The 16,136-nt window shown below is 48.6% G+C and overlaps 1 protein-coding gene across 1 annotated transcript; it reads left to right on the forward strand.

Moving 5' to 3' along the window:
- The first annotated feature begins 216 nt into the window (after nt 1–216).
- Nucleotides 217–9,688, forward strand: CCKBR (cholecystokinin B receptor). The gene is made up of 5 exons (XM_077112229.1): nt 217–468; nt 7,263–7,514; nt 7,673–7,922; nt 8,224–8,396; nt 8,625–9,688. Exons 1-5 carry the CDS (start codon nt 318–320, stop codon nt 9,161–9,163), a joined length of 1,365 nt encoding a protein of 454 aa, XP_076968344.1. The 5' UTR covers nt 217–317; the 3' UTR covers nt 9,164–9,688.
- Nucleotides 9,689–16,136: the final 6,448 nt, after the last annotated feature.

The raw sequence follows: 16,136 nt of genomic DNA on the forward strand, positions 1-16,136 counted from the left end.
AAGGAAATCTGTGAGAGGAGACGGGAGACATCTAGGGAGGGGGTCGAGCCTCGGAGAACAGTCACGCAGGGGTGGGGGTGGGGGCGGGACGGGGTGGGCAGAGGAGTCACCTGGGGGGACAGATGCGGCCCCGAGCCGGGGAGGGGCGGGAGCCTCGGCGCGGCGCGCAGAGTGGGAGTGGAGGGGCAGGGGCCGGGGCCGGGGTTGGGGGCGCTTCGGGGGTGGGAGCCTGAGCCGGAATCGCCGCGCGCCCAGGTGGAGCTGCTGCAGGAGTCCGCCCGGCCCAGCTGAGGGAGGCGGCGGGCCCGGCGGGGGCCATGGAGCTACCGAGGCTGAATCGGAGCGTGCTGGGACCCGGACCCGGGCCGGGGGCTTCTCTGTGCCGTCCCGGGGGCCTCCTCCTCAACAGCAGCAGTACTGGCAACCACAGCTGCGACCCCCCTCGCCTCCGCGGAGCCGGGACACGAGGTGGGTGTCTCCCTAAGCCCCCCCCCCCACAAGCTCCTTCTCACAGCACCTCAGGACTCTAAGAGCGGCCCCCCACGGCCTCCACACTGCCTCCTCGGACGCCCACACCGTCCCCCTCAGAGCACTCTCTCAGCCCCCAAACGGCCTCTCTCACACATGGGGCCCCACAGTTCTTACAACTCCATCACATCGCAGCCTCTTCACAGACCTTCTCTGAAAACACAGCCCCCTCCCCAACACACATCCCCCTCCTTGACACAGACAGTGGAGAAGCAAGGACCTTCTCTTGCCAAACCTTCCAGGTCTCTCTTGTACATCCCATCCACAGTGCCATACAGGGGAAGAGAAGAAAGAAAGGAAAGATTGGGGGGAAGGTGGGGACAAGATTGTGGGAAGAGCACTCTGGAAGGCCTGATGGGAAGCTGAGTTATTTCTTGTGTCCCCCACCCCACCCCCTAGCCTTCCCAAATGACATCCTCATGCCTGGATTAGGCTGGACCCTGGGGGCTGCTCCCCAGAGCTGTCTGCCTCTATTTTACTCATCCTCAAACCTCTCTGCCTCCCAAGCTGGAGTTCTTCTCAAAGCTCTCTACCTTCTCTTTCTCTGTTTCCAAGTGATGTCGCTAAGTTCCTCCAAGCCCCTAGCATAGCTTGTCTCTCCTTAGGGCTCATCCTCACAGAGACTGGTTCCATCCCTTTGTGCCACCACCTTCTCTCTTCCTACCTCCTTCGGACTGCTTCCAATCACCCAGTCCCCCCCACCACCACCACCACCAAAATGAATTTCACTCTTCCCATCAGCTCACCTTAGCATTTTCTGGATGATCCAGCTCAAAGTACATCATTTTTCCCTTCTTGCACTCCTCCTTTCCTTAAATGTTTAGTGTACATCTGCTATCCTAGTCCCTGAGCTAGGTTCTGGGGACACAAGGAAAAATTAGACCCAGTCTCGGCTCTCATCAGTTCATAATCAAGTATAGAGAAGAGACAAGCCCGTGGATATAGCACAGTTAGCATAGGAAGTACTATGAAAGGGTCTGACTTGTGGGTACCCAAAAGAGAAAACTAATTACCACAGCCTGACAGAGTCCACTAACTTCACAGAGAAGGGAATCCAGGAGCCAAATTTTGAAGTTGGAGTTCAGTAGGCAGAAAAGGAAAGAGGGGTATTCCAGGAGAGGTAAAAGTATTAAGCAGAAGTAAATTATTCCAAGCCCGAAAAGGGAAAGAAACTTGAAATAAACTGTGGTCTGAGTACTTATTTATGCCACAAAATAACACATGCTTTCTCAGCTCCGTTATTATACACACTCACACACACACTCAGATTCTTTCATTCAAAAATGTTTACTGAACAAGAGACTGTGCTAGGTGCCAGGGACATGAATTGAACAAAACTGACACAGTCTCTGCTTCATGGAGCTCACAGGTTAGTATGGGAGACAGGCAAGTAACCAAGGAACTGCAGCACAAAATGGAAAATACCTTGGTAGGGCTGTGGGCACATGGCCTTGGAAATCAAGGTTGGCCTTCTGAGGAAGTGACATCTAATTTGAAATCAGAAAAATGAGAGAGAGCCAGAAGGGTGAATGGGGCAGAACAGGTAAAAAAGAAAAAATCCCAAGCAGAGAGGCAGGATGTGTGAAAGCCCAAAGTTTAAATCCATGGCACTTTTACTCAATGTGACATATTTTTGTGTGACTGTATCAAATTCCCTAAGAGAGGAGTAATGAACACTCAGGCTGGAGCCTAGAGGGTTTATAGAGAATACTGTATATCTAGCTAAGGAGTATGTATTTTATCCTGAGGGCCATAGAAACTACTGAAACTGGGACTAGTTGTTGAGATGGAAGGCAGGGGGATACTTTAGAATGCTATTACAGTGATACATATGAAAGATGACACTGGCTTAGATGAAGTGAGTCGCAGAGGGAAGGAGAGAGGTGAATGGATTTGGAGAACTACTTCTGGAAGTAGAATCAACAGGACTTGGTGTCTGATTAAAAGGGGAGACTGAGGAAGAGGTCCAGGGATGACAACCAGGTTTCTGGCTAGGGCAATGTATTCGATGGGTATTGGTTCTATATAATGTGAAGGATAACGAAAGAACAGAAAATAGATTCAGAAGAGATTATAAATTCACTTTGGAACCCACTGAGTTTAAATGTCAGTGGGACACCCAGATGGAGTTGTTCTGAAAACTGTTGAATGCATGGATCTGAAATTTAGGGGAGAGGCCTGAGCTGGAAATACACATTTGAAAGCCTTTTGCCAATGGAGATAATGGAAGTTATGGGAATAGTGAAAATCACCCAAAGATTGTATAGAATGAAAGAAAAAGAGAACCTGAGGCAAAACCCTGCAGAAGTCCAATTTTCAAAAACCAGGCAGAGGAAGGAGAGTCCATGGAAATTTAGATGAAACTATTAGAGAGATGGGAGCTATGTCTTTCCAGAAGCCAAGGAAAAATAGAGTTTCCAGCAGGATGGGGTAATTGATTTCAAACGCTGGCAAAAAAATCAAGTCAGATAAAGACAGAGCAGTGTTCTTTGGAGTAAATAACAAGGAAGTCCTTAGAAGGAGTTGTGGATGTGTTTGTGTAGCTTTGTCCTTTGGATTTGGGCAGGGGCAGGAGGGGGGCATGGTGTAGTAGAGACAAGAGCACTTTAAGAGTACTGATGGGCAGAGGAAGGTTAAAGGCGCAGGAGAGGGGGTGTCAATAGAGCAAGGATGCCTAAGAAAATAGGAGGTGGAGTAATAGAGCACGGACGCAAGTATTGGCCTCGCCCCTCTGGATATTGTTAGCCGTACACATTCGGATGTTATCCAGGCAGTCAGAAGTGACAGGTACATTTATCACTCAGCCTCATATAAATGTTACCTATAGAAATTTGGATGTTACGCACATTTATTCTGATATAATCCACACTGACTCCAGTGTCTCCCATGTTCACTCACGCACTACCCCCAGAAACACATATCCACAATACTTTAATATTGCCCACAGCCATTTAAAAGTTAACCATCCATCAAACACACTCACTTCCATTGTGTAATCCACACAAAATCAGATGTTACCCTTATTCACTCAGATAGCCCTTCTCTAGATATTACCCATGAAATTACAGACATTACTCTTAAGCACTCAGCTGTCACCTGTAAAGATTCAATTACGTATACTCCTTCGGTTGCTGTTTCACTCAAGCAGACATTAGCCAGCCTCACTTGAATACTGCCCACACATACTCGGATATTATCCCTGCTCACCCAGCTAGCACCATCGTCACTTGGCTACTCCCGCCATTCACTCAGCTATTACCCACAGACTCCTGAGGTACCCCATGCTTCCTCAAGACAAAATGAAAAGTCGTCTTCAGACACTTGGCTGCTATCCTTGCCCCTACGCATGTTATAGCACTTACTCAGATATTACCAATATTTAAATGGTACCACACTCAATCAGATATTACTTATAGACACATAGATGTTACTTTTCACAGATATGCCCATAGAAACACAAGTGTTATTTTCACCCACCCAGATATTGTCTCAAAGACTAAGATATTACCTAATGCTTACTCTGATACTACCTCACATGCTTGGGTATTCCTTCTTCTCCTTCGTTATTATCCACTGACATCTGGAGATCCCTCCCTCTCCCAGTTATTACCCACAGTCAGCTGGATGCTGGCCATGCTCACCATAGTGACATGGATATTACTTTGATGTGAGTGTACAGAGGTGACCAGCTCCAACCCACCAGTGGAAGGCAGGCTTTGAGGCATCAGCAGCTTCAGTGTCTTGTGAAGACCTTTTTGAGAAAAGTCTGATTTTTTGTTGTATACCATACGGTCTGGATTCTTGTGTTCATATTTCTCTGCTATCATCTGGACAGAACAAGGGTGAGTCCTCTAGTTCCCTGAAGCAGAACTGAACAATCCCAGTCTTCTGAGCCCCCTGCCCTGATTTTCTGCTCTTTTCTCATCCCCACCAGGCTGATGCCCATGAGTAGACTATCAGAGAAGTAGAGGCTATACCACAGGAGAAGCCATCTCCCATCCTTCCACCCTGCCTTAGATTCCTAGTCTCTGATGCCACTGTTGTCCTTCATATTCTGCCAGAAACACACATGGGTACTACACACACACACGTTTTAATTCTAAGGTCTCTTTTAATTAGTATTTTTCATATCGCCTAACTATCTCATAGCAAAGAGCTTGAGACATGGTAGTTGCTGGGAATAAGGTAATAGGTAGGAATGCCCAGCAAAAATAACAAAGTACTATACAATTGCTGGCCATTTTTACTGGGACCTTGTCCTGTAATTTTCAAGAGGCCCCACAGTCTGGGGATTTCCTAATTATTTGACCATAATTAGCCAAGCTCAAGGACAGATGCATGGGACACATCAGCTGTATGAATGAATGAGAGACGTGTTTTCACACTTCAGAGTATTGTACAGACCTGAGGAGGTGTGGTTATTGCATCGAGAATTAGTTGAAGAGAGACACCTGAGAAGGATGATGGAACTAGAGAGATGAGGGGAGGAAGGACCAAGGAAGGGAGTGTGTTTGGGAAGAAGCGGGACATAGTACCAGGTAAACCACCAGCTCTGTTTTTCTGGGTCAGAGGACCTCTCTGACAGAGATCCCCCTCCCAAAGTTTCTTTATTTGTCCCATACATACACACACCCCTCAAAATTGTCACACATGAGCCTTCCGTAAGCCTTCCCTACAGAGAGGGGCCCAGCTTCCAAATGAGAAACAGATGGTTTATATATAACAGCAAAAGTAAAGCATCAGAAATCACTGCCTGTCAACGACATACCCTAGACCATCCAACAAGTGTCTCCAAAGAGAAGGCAGAGAGAAGTCACGATGGAGCTTTAGGATCACAGAGGTGAGGGAAGGTTAAGGAGAAAAAAATGTTGATATAGTTGTATAAAGAAACATAGATTCATTCACGTTCATTCAAAATCACTTACTGAGTGCCTCTTACCTGCTGGGCATTATGCTGAGTGCTAGGGATGTACTGGAAAACAAGATGGGACTGGTCGAAGAAATTCATAGACTAGTAGGGGAGAAAGAGAATTAAATTACCATACAATAAGAGTGCTATGATGGGGGGCAGAAAGAGACACTCAGGTTGAGATCTGATTGGGAGAAGAAGGCAGTGTGATGAATGACAGAGGAGCAAGGGAGGGGTCAGAGGCAAAGCACTTGAAGGATCTGGTCTAATCTGATTCAGCCCCCTTGATAGCTGTGTGATCTTGGCAAGTGATTTCTCTGCTGGGTTCAATTTGAGGATCTCTCGTCAAAAGCACTGATTTGATGCCTACAACAACTTCGAAATAAGTTGGTTAATATTTTGAAAGAGTAATGCAACTCTTAGGCTAAGGCAAGAGTCAGCCAGGGTACAAGGCTGTAGAAGAGGGGCCTGTGGCTCTGGGCCCTTCTCTCCTGGGAGACTGTCCACCCTGCCATCCCTCCCTTCAAGCACCAATCTTCCCTATGTTGACATGAAGGATGTAGGTGATTCAGTCCCATTTAATTCAATTTTGGCTAGCTGCCTATTAGCCCAGCGGTCTGCTCAGCTGTGATATGGAGGCCCAAAGATAGATCCTTCTCCCAGCAGATGATGACATGGATAAGTGGGGGTCAGCCCTCTGCCTAGCCCAGCAACATTAGGTGCCCCTCCTCTGAGTTCTCACAGCACATTGTATGTCCCTCAACCTCACCCCTTATCACACTGTGTGCCAATTATTTGTTTATGTATCTGAGTTCCCCTCTAGACTGTGAGCTCTCAGATGGCAGGGAATTTGTCATATTCACCTCTTTGTTCCCAATGCCTGGCACAGAGGGCATCCACTGTTAATGTTTATTGAGTGAGATTAAATGTTTGGAAATAATTAAAATTCAAGGTAGAAAGTAGAAAGAGCATTAATGGATGTGTAAGGAACATGCATGGATCAGAGAAAGGGGAGATTAACTCCAAATGATTAACTCCAAGCCTCGTGGCCATTGCCCTGTAAAGTCCAAAAAGGCTTTACAGAAGAGGCAGCAGTTGATCTGAGTCATGAAGGACAAGGGATGAATAGGAGTATGCCAGATATAGAAAATAAATTTGTGGAGGGAGATGGAGTTAGTAAAAGCATTTGAGGCTGAGAAACCAGCATGAGCAGAGAGTCATGCGTGCACATTCAAGAAACTGAGTCATGCAGTGGCTTAAAAGGGTGCAATGCAGGCAGGAGATAGAGAGCGAGAAGGTAGTCTCAGAGGATTTGATGACATACTAAGGGAAGGCAGGCAGTAGAAGGTGGATAAAGTTTTTTATTTTTTAGAGAATAAGAATATGATCCGCCCTGGGTTTCAAAAGGTAGTGGGTGGTGAACGTGTCAAATTCCACAGGGAGATGAAGTAACACAGGTTGAAAAGAGTCCTTTGGGTTTGTCAAAGATTGGAAAGAAGTGTCCAGACAGTGGTGGTGCCAGTGGTAGTGGTGATGGGTTATAATGGATTAAGATATGATGAGAAAGAGCCCAATAATCCTTTCAAGAAGTTTGGCTGCAAAGAGAAGGAAGGATTTGGAGCAAAGCTTGCAAAGAGACAGTGGGTAGTGTTAGGCCAGTTTAATTGATGATGCTTCAAGGAGTTAGAAAGGCAGAGGGTTCAAGCTCACCGTTTACTGAGTGGGAGGGTGGCTGAACCGTTCTGGGTAGTAGGGATTGGGAACCTGCCTCAGTTTCCCTCTCCCTTTTCCTCTCCCTTTTCCACCTCTCCCTTTTCCCAACCAGAATTGGAGCTGGCCGTTAGGATCACCCTTTACGCAGTGATCTTTTTGATGAGTGTTGGAGGAAATGTGCTCATCATCGTGGTCCTGGGGCTGAGCCGACGCCTGCGGACCGTCACCAACGCCTTCCTGCTCTCACTGGCGGTCAGCGACCTCCTGCTGGCTGTGGCTTGCATGCCCTTCACCCTCCTGCCCAATCTCATGGGCACGTTCATCTTTGGCACAGTCGTCTGCAAAGCGGTTTCCTACCTCATGGGTGAGTGAGACCACTCCCTCCCTCTCCACCCTTCCCCAGTCATAAAGTCCTTGCCAGATGTAGACTTCTTTCCCAGTGGGGGGTTGGGGAGGTTTGAGAAGTCACACTGGTGTGTACGGCAAGGTTCCCACGTGCCCTCTTCCTCTTTCCTTGCCTAGGGGTGTCTGTGAGTGTGTCCACGCTAAGCCTCGTGGCCATAGCCCTGGAGCGGTACAGCGCCATCTGCCGGCCACTGCAGGCACGTGTGTGGCAGACGCGCTCCCACGCGGCTCGGGTGATCGTAGCCACGTGGCTGTTGTCCGGACTGCTCATGGTGCCCTACCCAGTGTACACCGCCGTGCAGCCGGCGGGGTCCCGTGTGCTGCAGTGCGTACACCGCTGGCCCAGCGCTCGGGTCCGCCAGACCTGGTGAGGGTGCCGCCACCTACTGCTAGGAGCTTCCTTCTCCAGCAGACGCTGACCACCCTTTTCCACGACGTCCCCCTCCAGCTGTCCCAAGGATCACCATTCCAATTCCTGTTCCGCACCCACCACCCTGGGATTCCCATTTGGGGCTCCTCACCTGTTCTCCAGCCCTTCCCGACGGCACCCCCAAATCGAGCCACTAGCCCTACGAACACCCACCCTTATTCTTCCCCACATCTGTGGGTGCATGACTGGAGAGAGACCCTCGTGGTTGTTCTGTGTTTGGTCTGTGTTCTGTCCCCAGGTCGGTACTGCTGCTCCTGCTCCTGTTCTTCGTCCCAGGCGTGGTTATGGCCGTGGCCTACGGGCTTATCTCCCGCGAACTGTACTTGGGGCTTCGCTTTGACGGTGACAGTGACAGTGAGACGCAGAGCCGGATTCGAAGCCAGGGAGAGCTATCCGGTGGGGCTGGACCAGGTGGGCGAAATCCAGAAGGTGCCTGAGGTAACGGGGCGGGGCGGGGGGGCCTTAGTCAGGGAGCAGCGTTTTGTCTGGGTGGGGCGGAAAGAAGGGGAGTGTGCAGGACAGGCTGGAACTAGGTCTAAGGCTGTAGGAGACCCAGCTGGACTAGGTGGGTGGGTGGAGGCAGGCTAGAGGCGGGGAATACCCCGCCCTCTGCACTGACCTCCCGCCCTTTGTGCCCAGGTCCTGCCAACAGGAACGGAGGTTGCAGGTCCGAGACCGGGCTGGCGGGCGAGGACGGCGACGGCTGCTACGTGCAGCTTCCACGCTCCCGGCCTGCGCTGGAGCTGTCGGCGCTGACTGCGCATCCTCCTGGGCCAGGACCCGGCTCCCGGCCCTCCCAGGCCAAGCTGCTGGCTAAGAAGCGCGTGGTGCGGATGCTGCTGGTGATCGTTGTGCTTTTTTTCCTGTGTTGGCTGCCAGTGTATAGCGCCAACACGTGGCGCGCCTTCGATGGCCCTGGTGCACTCCGCGCGCTTTCAGGTGCACCTATCTCCTTTATCCACCTGCTGAGCTATGCCTCGGCTTGTGTCAACCCCCTGGTCTACTGCTTCATGCACCGTCGCTTTCGTCAAGCCTGCCTCGAGACCTGTGCCCGCTGCTGCCGCAGGCCTCCACGAGCTCACCCCAGGCCTCTTCCAGGCGAGGACCCTCCCACCCCTTCCATTGCTTCCCTATCCAGGCTGAGCTACACCACCATCAGCACCCTGGGGCCTGGCTGAGCCTTGGAGAGGGAGTGGGGGCTGATCCTGGAAGCAGGGACCCATCCAGACACACAAGGAACACTGACAGCCGACAGCATGGTGGCTTACCTGACACAAGGGAAGCAAGAGCAGACCCCACACAGGAAAGGAGGCTCACTCCTGATGTGGCATAGAGCAGGCTACATAGAAATGTGGCACTGACCCTGGACATTCACAGACTAAGTCCCTAGCAGTGGACTGTCCCTACACAGTGGGAATGCTAACAGGGGCTGACCTGCCTCTCACACACACATAGGGTAATGGCACTGATTCTTTTAAGGGATATGGAGCCTGACACAAGACTGACTGCTGGGATGCCCCAAGCTGTCCCCAGTTTGACCTCATAGTGCCCTTCTCCAACCAGCTTGGAAAACACCAAAAAGCCTAATCTCACCAAACCTGACCAACAGACTGCACTGAAAAGCCCCTTCATCCCTTTCCAGTTAAGGTCTTTGATCCTGCCCCCTCCTCCCTCACTGAATCTCTTTGAGAAATAAAAAATGACTTGGCTTTCAGCTGAGCTTCCTTTCTGGCTTTTTTGGGGGGGAGTAGGTGAGGAGGTGGGGGGTGGGGGGAGGCTGCAGTTTATGGAGTTCTCCCTGTCAGGTCTCTCCCTGTGCTGCCAGCTCCTGCAGACGACCCCCTGCTGAAATGTTGAGGCCAGTAGGGATTGTATGCATTCTCTCTGGGTTATCATTCTAGACCCACCTACACTCCGGTGTTGTAGTAGCTGGGATTGGGGGTGGGAGATGGGATACTCATGACACATCACAGTTCCTGAGCACATTCTCCTAAGTGATGCCACTGTTAAGTACTAGGTTAATGATGCTTATTAAGATGTTGGTGTAAAGATAAAAAAGGAAGCATTGTAATAAGACTCAGTTTATTCAGTGTGTTTATACCATTTATTCAAGGGCCTTTTCAGACCACGATAAGTGTACAGAAGTTAAAAGTCGGGCCTTTCTAATGGATTCACTCTTCCCCCACGTCAGAACCTGACCAAGCTTCTGCCCCATGGAAGCACCCTTACTGGCTCCAAAACAACAAAGAGGCCTGGAGGTGGGGTGGGAAAATATTGCACCTGAACAAAAGTCGCAGAGCCCCAGACTATGCTTTGGCTATGAGATTCAGAGTCAGCCCCAAAGAGAGGCAGAGACCAGCAAAATCATCCCTCCACACACAGTGACAGCTGGGGAAGGCAGAAAATGAAAGCATTAAGGGGACACGTAAAATCAAAGACATGGCATGTTGGGAGAGGGGTTCCTTGAAACTCCGTCTTTTAACAGATAGGGAAACTGAGACCCAGAGCGGGAAAGAAAGTTGCTCAAAGCCATACAATGAATTAAAACAAGACAGAAAGAGTCATATTAAAGTAGAGATTAAGCTGGAGATGGGGGGAGGTGCCACATCCATCAGGAAGATGCCTGTTTTGTGGGACCTGAAAGATAAAATAGGGTGCCCTTTTTAAGAAAAACAATACTGACTTACACATACTAAATTACTAAGACCCTGAACAAGGACTTGGAAGGGTTCTGTGTAAGTGAGGAGCCCTAAAGGTTAAGTTTCATTAGCGTCATAGCCAATGTGTGTCTAAAATCCACCCACTAACTACACTGGATGGAGTGAAAGACAGTGAGAAAGGAGAGTGGGTCTTCTGTTTACTCCCACCCATCGCCTCTACAGGGCTCTGGGCTGCAAGAGGCAGGAGGGAGGAAGAGAAGGCGTTCCAAGCTGTCAACCTAAGACAGTGCTGGTTAAAAATAGAATGCCAGATGGTCTGAGAAGCTGAAGGCGAGATATTGGGTCTTTCTCTGTCTCTCTTCTGTATCTTTCTCTCTCTCTCTTCTATATCTTTATCTCTCTCTCCTCTCCTCTCTCTCTCTCTCTCCTTCCCTCCCTCCCTCCCTCCCTCCCTCCCTCCCTCCCTCCCTCCCTCTCTCTCTCTCTCTCTCTCTCTCTCTTCAGTGGCAGGAGTAGGGTTTCCCATAGTCTCCCCAGCACTTCCCCAGACCCTCACACTCCTTTCTTGAGGAAGGCTACCCCACTGCCAGCCTCTCCAGCTGGGGCCTGGGCTCCTGCTGACCAGTAGATGGCAGGAGAGAGCTGGATGGAGGTGGGGGGGTTAGTGCTCAGTCCAGCCTCTTTCACCTTGGAGTGTGAACGTAATTATTTTGGCATAGGACTTAATAGCTTGAGTAACACCATTTCCCACATGGGAAAGTTCTTATTCTACAGGATATTTACATAGCCCTAACCCCACCCTATACTCTACCCAGTAACCAGATATGGCATCTTGGGCTCAGATCTAGTTCCATCTCTTGAAACTTAAAGTTTCATGTCCAGATTTCATATCATTCAAGAAATCCTGCCTCGTCATTCTAGCAGAACTTATCTGCTCATACAATACTTTCTGATTTCTTTCTTTTGTTGCAGTTATTTGTGTTCCTGCCTGATTCCCCCTATTAGACCAGGAACGCATGATAGTGGGAAGATGACTGAGCCTAGGCTTGGCTGGTAGAATGATGGAAGAGGCTGTGGCAAAAGCTGATGCTTCTCAGTGCTAGGCCACAGGCATTTCATGTACACCACTTCATTTCATTCTCAGAACACTTCTTCAGAATAGTTTTCTTCATTTGGCAGGTAAGGAACGTGAAGGTGAAAAAGCTTAAGAAAATTGTGCAAGGTACTACTTAGCCAAAGTGGAGCTAAGAAACAGAGTTTGGGTCTATATGACTCCAAAGCTTTTGCTTTTTTGCACTATACTGTGTTGTTTTCTTTCAAGCCTTGAAGACATGGGTTCCAGTTCTGGTCCTGCCTTTTAAAAATTGTGTGTTTGTGCAAGTCTCAAGAACTTTCAGTCTCAGCTATAAAATGGGAATGATTGCATTAACCTCACACTGACACTTTGAGAATTAAACAAAACAATGCATCTGAAGTACTTATCACTGTACCAGGCACATATCATAAGAAGGGTTAGATTTGAGATTGCCTCGAAACTAGGAAGCAACAGCACCAGGAAACAAACACCTCTGCGAAGAGATAAACACCCATAAGTAAGGGGGGTGGGGGCGCAGACCTTTGAATCCAAGGACAGGTCAGAGATGAGATGAGATTATAAAGTGTTGGAATTAGGATTTGAACCCAGGTCTGCCTGACTCCAAAGCTCGTGCTTTTTTTCAGTCTTCATTCTGACTCTGATCTCCCAGAGGGATTGTTGGGACTGGGCATGAATGAACTGGCTGGGAGTGATTTGGAACCCAGGGCTCAAAGTGGAACAGATGTTAAGTCTATAGCTTTGCAGGCTTGGGTCCCTCAGTAAGCCCTAGTTCTGGTGTCTGCATAACCGGAAGGAAGCCCCTGGAGATTTCCTTCACAAAGCAAAAGAAGGGCATCTGTCCTGGAAATCTCCTCTTTTGGAAGATTTTGATTTCCCCTCAAATCTTCCAAGAAAGCAGGTTTCATGGCTCAGTCTCAGAAACTCCAGGTTATGTGGGGACAAACCAGGGGAGATTGGGGATGTCACAGCGAACGTGCAGAGGAGAGGTCTGCAAATTCAGAAGCTGGCTTCTTTCACAGACATCTCAAATCAAAATCTTGGTTGGCTACACCTCTGGTTAGACGGGTCTGACTAGTGGGAAACAATGCATGCTTTGTGAAAGACCCTGGGATAGAATGTTTGTGAGGGAAAGAAATAAAATGGAGGATGTGGAGAAGGGATCAGGTCCCATCCAGGCCTACGTTTTGGTGCTGGGATATAATGCCTGGAAAAGGCAGCCCTTACTGCAGATTCTAACTATGGTCCTGTTACCAGACAAAGGTGCTGAGTTTTCTGCCAGAGGTACCGAATGACCCATTCCTAACGTGAGGGTTTCAAAGAGAGAAAGAGTTCATAGCTAAGTTAGGAGAGAAGATGACCTATGGGCCCAAAAATCTGTCTCACTGTATTGCCATAATCCTGATAGTTTTATAGTATTAAAAGATGGGCTGGTTTTAGGATAATGAGTATAATGGCTCCATACAAATAATTAGAGGTCATCTAATTATTAAGCCTATGCATATTGATTACATGCTTAGTCACAGAATATGTAAGAAAATGGCGACCTTAATATGGTAATGGGTATGATTTTTGATATTATAATGAGGTACAGGTGGCCTATAGGTTAAAATCTAAGCTATTGTGTATCTCAGGCAGACCCACTTTGGTCAGATCCAACTTTGGTTATCAGGATAACTTTGGAGTTGGGGTGGATTATTTCTGGGCCAAGCTAAAATCCTTCATTGCTAAATATTAGGGACAGTTTTTAGTGATCATAAGGTTCTAAAGTTGAAAAACTGGATAAAATGGGTATAAGTGAAGGTCAGTCACAAGGTTTTTACAATCACAAGGACACATGATAAAGGCTATACAATCATTATCAGAGATCAAGGCAGTTGGATTACAGTTCAGCAATTTCATTCCCTCTCGCTACCCTAATATACCAGAAAGTACAAAGGAATATCTATATAATGACTCAGTCATCATAATCATGCCTTAAATCCTAACTTCTCAGTTATAATCCTTAGACTGCATTCTGCTCTCTGAGTCTCAGTTGGTTCCCCCCAACTTCAGGGTGCACCTGGTCAGCCAGACCCTAGTCCCGTCATTGGCACCCTGCTCAAAGATGAACACTTCCCTCTTGGTGGGCCTAGTCTTTGGGAAAATAGAATTCTAGCCTGGCTATGCTGAAGATAGGAAGCAGTAAACCAATTAAGCCCATTGAAGTAACACTTTGTCTTAATTAAACAGTTTTGGGCCCCAGCACCTAACTAGGCATATAATAGAGAATTGAATCCGAAGAGCACTGAAAAAATGCAAATCTGAATGATAATTTAGTTTGAGTGATAAAGGTATGCAGTTTCCTAGGGTGAAACCTGCAGGCTGAGAGCTATGTGAGAAAGGCAAAAAACAGAGAGAAATTCCTAACCGGTATACATGACTCCAACCACCTTTCAAGGGACAGAGGTACAGTACTGTGTGTGGACAAGGAAGGGGTGTGTAAAGGCCCCAACCTAACTTGGACAGGGGCAGAGTCTTCCAGGTGGAACTTGGCTTGGGTGGGGCCAGAAGAAAAATTCTTTTCTTGCCTCAAGCCAGAGATAAGACCCATCCCTTTCAAATGTAACCTGTATGGACTCTCCCTGAAATAATGGGGTAGCAATACCTCAGGGCATTTGAAGGCCAAGCCCCAGGCTGCCCTGATGTGTAGACCTGCATTCTGGTCCAGAAAAGGCAAGAGCAAGAGCAAGACTAGGGGAGTGTGTGAGGCAGGAAAATTCAGCCTTTAAGCCTGACACTTTTAGTCACTGCAGCCAAAGAGATGGAGGGCCTTCCATTACTTATGTCAGGGAGCAATCGTACCCACCAACTTGGAATGATGATTCAGGCCAAACCAGAGCTAGGCAGCAAGGTGGAGATCTGGCCTAAAGTGCAGCCAGAGAAGCCCACCATGCCGCTGTAGTGTAGGGAGCTAACGTCAGTGTCCTGGCATGAACACTGGTCTTGTCAGCAGTAGGATCTGGTACTCAGTCCCCTCCAGTGCCATTTATGAGCTAGGGAATGATTAAGCTTTTACCCAATCATCTTGTGTCTGCACCACGCTTTCAGAGAGAACTTGGCCTTTTGAGGGTTCTGCCATCTAATGTTGGTGGTTCCCTGCTTACCCTGCCCTAGAAGGCTTCTGCTTACTTGGGTCCAATAAGTCAGTAGCTACCTTTCCTCTTATTTTTCAGCTTCCAAAATTTTGTCAACTATTCTTTTTCTTCTCCTCTTTGAGGATTTATGCCTTTAAAATTTACTTTACTGTAATCTTGGTGGGTTTTAAATAGCAAAAATTTATGACTGTGTCAATGTGCCATCTGGGAAGTGCCCTCCCCCCAATTTTCTCACACAGGATGGGTTGCTTTGGAAGTTAAATACTGCCTGTGCTTGTGGAAGTACCATCTCACTATCAGCAACTTCTGTACGTCTCTCAAATAATCCTTTTGTTGTAACAACAATAAAAAGTTATTTATAGAGAGAGCACTGGAGGAGGACAACTCTCCCAGAGATGGGTACCCAGCCCCGCCCGCCGGGTCCTTGTGTTTGCCAGGCTGCCTTAAGAGAGGGACCTGAAGGAGGAATGGCACACACCCGTTCAGGAAAAGATGCAGAGATGCAAGGTGTGCCTAAGGGAGCTGGTTCAGCATGAGGTCCTGTTACACACGGCCGTTTAGTACAGAACTAAAGATCACCTTTCCTTGGCGAACCTCAGAGAAAGCTCGGTTTGTGAGCTTCTCAGGTGTAGCAGCCCCAGCATCAGCTTACCAGGCCCCCTGAGCCCCCCCAGCCCCAGTGCATGTGAAGGCGGCGCGCTTCTATCAGCTTTGAACTTCCAACGCCTGGTGGTGAGAACTGGCACGAAGCCCCAGAAACGGCTCAGACCAGAAATGGCTGAGAGAGGGGACAAGAGAGTGGCACAAAGTTTTGTCACTGGTTGAAATGCGCTGGTGGGGCCCGGAGGCAGGGAGAGAGGGAAGCAGTGCAAAGAAGAATAGTAGCCAGAAAGAGAGGAAGATTTAGGGCCGGGAGAAGACAGCTCTGTGAATGGGACTTAAGGTGGGGGACAATCATAGGAAGAGGGCCAGGATGGGTTTTGAGTAAGAGTAATCAATAGTGAGGGGAGGGGGGACAAGATGGGCAGGGAAGAGAAAGAGGAAAATGAAATAGAGGCTGGACTGTTATCTTGGGGAGAAGAAAGGATTTAGGAGAGCAGATATGGTGACATTCCAGAAAGGAGGGGCGCTCACTGTGGCCAGGAAGGACACTGTTGCTGTGCATCTGGACAGCCTGGGTAAGCAGAGCTGCTAGTATGTTTGGCTGACTGGGAAGGGCCCTCACTCATCAGGACCAGGCAGGATACTGCCATGCTACTAG

The sequence above is a fragment of the Tamandua tetradactyla genome, chromosome 8 (genome assembly GCF_023851605.1).
Source record: "Tamandua tetradactyla isolate mTamTet1 chromosome 8, mTamTet1.pri, whole genome shotgun sequence".
Lineage (NCBI taxonomy): Eukaryota > Metazoa > Chordata > Mammalia > Pilosa > Myrmecophagidae > Tamandua > Tamandua tetradactyla.